Below are 6,922 nucleotides of genomic sequence, written 5' to 3' on the forward strand. Positions count from 1 at the left end.
CATGGTGAACATGTATGCACACCTATTCTCCCATCTCACTATTCGATCGTATTTTTCTAGAAGCATGGGAATCATGGAGTAACTATGTCTATGGAAGCACCATGTGATACACGTGGTGAGCAACTAAACAATTGTTATACAAGCAAAATGTCTATGGAAGAAACAACAAATACGATAGGATCCTTGGAGAAAATTCAAATACCCCAAAGAGCCAGATATAAATAGGGAAATTACGTTAGATATGAGCCATATAGTTTCTAAAAAGGGGTAATGCTAGTTCACATCTTACTTGGTATATAATTTTTTTAGTATGTTTATTCGCTTTTCCATTTCTTTTTTATCTTATTATGCACAATTCATGAGCCCAAGCAACACCGAGATAGGACTGTTTGGTTCCATCGCTACAATGGGCATTACGATTAGAATAAAATCATCTAGAAAAAAATCATTATTGTTCATTGGACTGAAGTTCTTTTTTCCCAAGAATGCATCATGGAAAGGTGTATGTTAGCCGCCGCCCTAGCTAGCCAACCTAGTAGTTTATACTATTAAATATTTTGTTTGTCATTGTTCAATTTATATGGTCTAGGAACATGTAAAAGCTCTATGAACAAGATAAAATCCCTATACCTTGATTAATAAACTTTCTTTTGGAATCGATTGGCAATGAACAATTTAAAAAAATGGAAAGAAAAGAAAAACACCGGTTAACCTGTTCGCCTGCTCACGGCCGCTCCCGACCTGACAAGCCGAGCACCGTAGCGAGCGATGGCGGCGCCCCTCCCGTCTCCCCGCCGAACCTCCTAGTCCCAAACCATAGAGGGTAGGCAAAGGAGGACATCACCCTCTCCCACATCAAGCCGCCGCCGCCGCCGCCGCCCTTCCTCGCGTTCCCGAACGCGGCCAGCCGGAGGACGGCATGGCGGTGGCGGCTCCTCTCCCCGTCGCTATCAAACACAGCCGGCTACGCGGACCCGGGCCCTACGCCCCTCGCTCGTTGTGCTGGATCGGCCGGCAATACAGGCAATGCTGGCTCGGGTATGACCGTGAATTTTGCCTCCATCTCCGAATTTGTGGAGTATTTGTGTGCTGCACGCGTGCAGCCTCCGGTATTACTGTAAATTCTTCGCTTCTCCCCCGCCGCAGAAACGGAGGACGGGGATCAGGACGGATTTCGGTGAGCTCTCTATCATTCTCACTCTGCCCACGCGGTAGGACTGAGGACGGAAGATGGGGAACAGGAGTGGATATTTTTGCAATTTTTCTTCTCTGCCAATTTTCCGTATCTGCTCTTTGGCTAGCTGTTAGCTGCCCGTCATAGTATATCGGCAAAATGTTCAGGTCTCAGATTTGTCAAAATTCGGATGTGTGTAGATGCATCCAAATTTAGAGAAATCTCTCACATCTTTCATGGTACGGAGGAGTATAAGGAATTTCCAATGGGTGGTCAGCAGACCAAGCGTTTGTGAGAGGTAAATGAGCAGATTATCCTTTTGTTTTTAGCATGATAACAACCTAGCTCATCCATTCTAGTAGGTGGCCACCTATATATACTACTTATCCTTTTTTTGCGAATTATATATACTACTTATCTTAGCTTCAATGCATGTACCAGCATACTAGGTGGCCACCTATGTATACTATGACTTCAATGCATGCGCCAGCAATGTGATGTGCTTGTTTCGACGGTCGTCTCTTTTGGTTAGCCCATCGTTAGATTTTGTTTCTAGCTCTTGGTATGTAGACTGTAGATTTCGTTTATTCGAGTTCGTGTGCTGCGGTTTTCATGGTTGATGTTTTGATTCGAAGGGATCCTAATGTTTTGTTCGAGGGTGGGGATTTGGAGTACGCCAAGTTCCTGCACATGCCCAAGCGACAATTCACTGATTTCGGTGAGTTCTCTACCATTCTCACTCTGCCCCCGCGGGAGGACGGAAGATAGGAGCAGGAGTGGATGTTTTTGCAATTTTTCTTATTTGTCAATTGATGCTCTTTGGCTAGCTTCTAGTCGCCCGTCATGGTATATCGGCAAAATGTTCATGTTTTGTGATGGAATATAAGCAATTACCGGTGGCTGGTCAGCACCAAGCGTTTGTGTGGGGTAAATGCGCAGATTCTCTTTTGTTTGTTTTCTTAGCATGATAAGAACCGCAGCTAATCCATTCTACATCTCTACTAGGCGGCCACCTAGAACCGTAGCTAATCCATTCTACTAGGTGGTCACCTAGAACCGTAGCTAATCCATTCTACTTGGAGGCCACCTAGGTAAACTACTTATGTTAGCTTCAATGCATGTGCTACCAATGTGAGGTACTTGTTTCCATGGTTGCTCTTGGTTAGCCCATCCTTATATATTGTTTCTAGCTGTTGGTATGTATAGCAGGAAGTGGAATCGAGAATGATGGTTGGTCAGCTATCCCTGTAAGTAGACCGTCCATGACTATTTTGTATTTTCTTAGTACTCCAAACGAATGTTGATGCATAATTGCTATAGCCAGCAAACTCTCTACAGGCAAGTATCAACTTACAAGTTACAACTGCCCATATGTGCCAGTCCCATCTCTAGATACAAGACTCTAAGCAACTCGTCTTAGGTCTCTAGTGGAAGTGAAGCATCAATCTGCCTAGCTGCTGTGCATGTGGGTATGTACTCACTATATCTTGGTTGTTCTCTCTCTAGCATGTAGATGCAACAACGCGATTAACCAATTTAGCTGTACTTTAATTACATATATACCAGATGCATGCATGCTTGTATAAGTCATATCAGTGTAGCAAATTAATCTTAATTGCAGTGTATACACAGGAGCTAGCAAAATGGCTCCAACATGGATGGAACTCGCCGTGACATGGTTGAGTGTTTATGTGTATCGGGGAGTGCCTCTTCTCAGTTTATCCATGCATCTTATCCTCGCCATCTTCTCCGAGAGCCGCCGACGTGAAGACCATGGTTGGAAGAGACTGTTAGTGTGGGTGGCATACCAGCTGACTGACTGGGGCCCGGCATATGTTATCAGTAACCTGTACCTGGAAACCAAACCGCCCGAGAAGATGATTATCGCCTTCTGGGTGCCGTTTCTCCTGCTGCACCATGCTCGCCCGGACAACATCAGCGTCTACACCATAGAGGACAGTTTGCTCTGGATACGCCTGATCGTTTCAGTTCTTCCCAAGTCTGGGGGATCCTTCATTATTGTGTACAGGTTCATACTCACCGACTGTGCTGCCGACTGGTCATTGCGCTGGGCATCCAGCATCATGTTATTCCTGGGCATTTGGAAGTATCTAGAGAGTGCAGTGGCGCTATGGCTAAGCAACTTGGGCCACATCTGCAAACCCAAGAAGCCGATAGATCTGTCGGACGTAAAAATAAGGTTATCCGGTAAGCTGAAGCAGAGAGATTTGTCAGACCTAAATGATGATGAAGCCACTGTCAAAGAAAAGGATGATGAAGCCCTGCTGGTTGCTCACGGCATTTTCGAGATCTGCAAGGGTGCCTTCTGTGATTACATGGTTGTCGTAGATCATAAGGTGATCACAGACATGTTCTGTGATAAATGGGAGACTTTGTGCACGGTTGTAGAGATGGAACTCTCCCTCATGTACGACATCCTCTACACCAAGGCAGCCGTGGTCTATACGTTGGGTGGCTACGCGATCCGCCTGGCCTCGCCACCCCTCACTGCCACCGCGCTTCTGTTGTTTGTCCTCCACTGCAAAGAGGGCATGAAGCCTGTAGATATAGCCATCAGTTACATATTGCTGTTGACGACCTTCCTCCTGGACGTGAGATGGCTGTTCAGAGCACTAGCGTCATCATGGACACATGCATACTTCGAACATAGGCCACAGAGCTGGTTGAAGCATGAATTTTGGTGCCTGGCGAGATGGAAGAAGCTCCGTTGCTTTGTGGTGTCTTTGTGTCTTTCCAGGCTCTCCTTGTGGTTGTGGGCATGTGAATGTGGCGAGGAAACCAAAAGCTACAGGAGCTGGGCAGGCACCTTTGGGCAGTGCAACCTGTTGGACCAGTGCACTGGTGGAAACAGGCAGAACCTACACAGCATACCTAGACGACTGGCGATTGAATCAGGAGACCACTCAAGGTCGAGGGGCCTTGAATCGGAAGACTACTTGAGGGGCCGTGAGATTCCAGACTATGTGAAGAAGCTGGTGTTTGGTAGTTTATGCAAAATTTTATTCCCTCCGCCTGTGGAGCGCACAATACCTGACGAGAACACCAACACTGTCACTCCAGGTCCAGGGCCGGACACGGGAGGAGGACACAGAAAGTCTCCAGGGTTGCCTGGAAAGTCTTCCACAGGGCTGAAAAACCACGAGGCCCGCGAAGGCACTGTCATTTCAAGGCCTGAAGGGTCGTCGTGCAAGGGGATGTGTCCCACAGGGTCGACGAACCCCGACCAACCCAGTGGCACTGTCACTCAATGTCTGCAAGATGGGGAGCTCCCTGACCATTACACATGTGTGTATCCAGTGTCACCGGACCCTGACGATCGCTGCCTCGGGCCCAAGGAGTGGATCTGCAATGGTATACACGATGAGCCACCTCCGTGGCTGCACTACCCTAGGGGATGGGTCTGCACCGGTGTGGGCGTTCATGCTACTCCATGTCTGCAATACCCCAGGCAGCAGATCTGCATCGGTATCAACGATGAGCCCCCGAGGTTGCCTTGCCCTTGGCAGGTCCGTGCTGGTATGAGAAATGGGCCATTTGAAGAAAATAGATTGAATGCCCTAGCAAGGCCACATGGTCATCCGGAGGAGCAAGCTGCAGAGGACCACTGGAGTTTTGATTATTATGAGCAGGCCCCGCCTGAAGCCTATGAGCAAGCTGAACATAGCTGTGTGCATGGCATGAACCGTTTCGCGCATCATCAGGACACGCCCAACACCTACATGCAAGATGATGACCAAGCCAAGGCCGACACCGACCAGCAACATGGTGATCAGACCAAGCATATGGAGTCAGACCAAGACATGGAATTCCCTCCTGAGCTTCAAGAGGTTATCCTAATATGGCACATCGCCACGGATGTTTTCCTCTCGTGCATGCCCGGTACCGCAGGAGACAAGTCCATAGAACTTGAGAAGGCGATCGAGCAGATTTCGGATTACATGATGTTCCTCGTCGCCAAACGCTCAGAGATGCTACCGGGACTTAAGCTCCGCAGCCTGTACGAAAACACCCAGGATACTCTGAAGGATATATGGAAAAAAAAGGCGGTCACTGAGGGGCGCCGTAAACAGTACACTAGTTATGTAACAAAGGAGAAGGAGGAACTTGCCAAGTGGATGCCGGGAAACATGGACTCTCTTCTTAAGGGTACCACTACTATCGTCTGGGAAGGAACACAACTTGCCCGGGTGCTGCTAAACCTAGCCGAAGGAAACGAACAAGACACAGGCACGGTAGAAAGACTTGCATACTGGGTTCCAGATCTGCGAAAACTTCCTAGGGATGTGAAAGGCATGCTGAAGCTCATCTTGGATGCGTGGGTGCGTCTGCTCATGTACGCGTCCATCCGGTGCAGCAGGGACTCTCATGCCAAGCAACTCAGCCGGGGCGGCGAGCTCACAACCCTCGTATGGATCATCATGGAACACGCTGAGAAAAAATTCGTCAAAGAGCATCTCCCGTTACTTTTTCCTCCTAAGAAAGAAAAAACGGAGTGACGTTTTGTCTCACTTGATATTCTGTACTCTCTCTTTCAGTATCGTTGTGCTCATGTATGTCTCTGGATTGGTGCTCTGCTCGTATCTCCCCTTTGGAATTCGTGCTCATGTATCTCTGGATTGGTGTTGTACTCATGTATCTCTCCTTTGTAATTTGTACTCATGTATCTCTGGATTGGTTGTTTTACTCAATTTTCTCTAGATTGGTACTTGTACTCATGTATATCTCCAGTTTGGTTGTCATTTCCTTCTAGTATCGTTGATCTGCATTAACTAGTAGTAGTACTATAATTATGTGGAAGTTTGGTCGTTGAAGGTTGCACTAAAGGTACAAGTTTTCTTCCTTGCAATTGCAATTGTGTCCTGGCCGAGCGACATATGTATCTTCATGAATGCTTTTTTTGCAAGTACCCAAATTTTAAGAGATACGGGACCTGCTGACCTTGGAGCCATTGTCACTGGTAGGGTTGGCTGAGTTGTTTTTGAGTCTATGCTGATGCAGAATAATCAGCTAGCACCGCTGTGCTGTTCGCGGGTCTTCTCGAGTCTCGAGGATATGAGCACTGTGGTACATGTGGTGAACGACAACGACGCAAGTAGTACATGGAGAAAATATACAGAGATAGGAGCAAAGCCATTGCTGCTTTTGCGATGACTATTTCAAAGCAGCAAATCCTCGTAGTGGCGCGCCGTCCGTGTTGGTTTTCATCAGAGCACGGTACTAGATGGATACGGCCAGCAGCAGATGTGGAAAGCAAGCATCTTGATGGATCATGTGCATGAATCTGGCTCATATGCTAGCTCGTTTGATTGAAGCTCACCGTAAAAGAAAAAAAAAACTCACCTGAACCAGGCAACTGAAAAAACGGAAAAGGATTTGTGATTGCTAGTCCTTGCGGGTGCTTATATAGACGTACACGAGGATTAGGATGTAAGTACCCCTCCTGTCGGTTTTAATAAACGCGGAGTGTAGCTGTAGGCAGTGCGGGCGTCAATTAAATCGGATCAGAGGTAGTATTTTGTTTGGGAGCCAAAGCTCGTACCATGCTCGCGCGTATGGCCAGAGTGCCAGACTCGATCACACAGACGCAGCTCGTCGCATGTAAATATAGTTGGGGGCCAATTAGTTGAGATAGCCAAAATATAGATAAAGCATGCAATATATATGCATCCTATTATCCTATTTATGCAACATGATTTTAGTTAGACGTTTACAAAATCTGGTCACATA

At 47.2% G+C, this 6,922-nt stretch overlaps 1 protein-coding gene across 1 annotated transcript; it reads left to right on the forward strand.

Annotated features, from left to right (window-relative positions):
• The first annotated feature begins 1,052 nt into the window (after positions 1–1,052).
• LOC124707129 lies at positions 1,053–5,939 on the forward strand. The gene is made up of 2 exons (XM_047238790.1): positions 1,053–2,643; positions 2,807–5,939. Exon 2 carries the CDS (start codon positions 2,818–2,820, stop codon positions 5,689–5,691), a length of 2,874 nt encoding a protein of 957 aa, XP_047094746.1. The 5' UTR covers positions 1,053–2,643; positions 2,807–2,817; the 3' UTR covers positions 5,692–5,939.
• Positions 5,940–6,922: the final 983 nt, after the last annotated feature.

The sequence above is a fragment of the Lolium rigidum genome, chromosome 4, assembly GCF_022539505.1.
Source record: "Lolium rigidum isolate FL_2022 chromosome 4, APGP_CSIRO_Lrig_0.1, whole genome shotgun sequence".
Lineage (NCBI taxonomy): Eukaryota > Viridiplantae > Streptophyta > Magnoliopsida > Poales > Poaceae > Lolium > Lolium rigidum.

Excerpts from the sequence above, each read along its gene's own strand:
- LOC124707129 (XM_047238790.1), top strand. The coding sequence starts at position 2,818 with ATGGCTCCAACATGGATGGAACTCGCCGTGACATGGTTGAGTGTTTAT.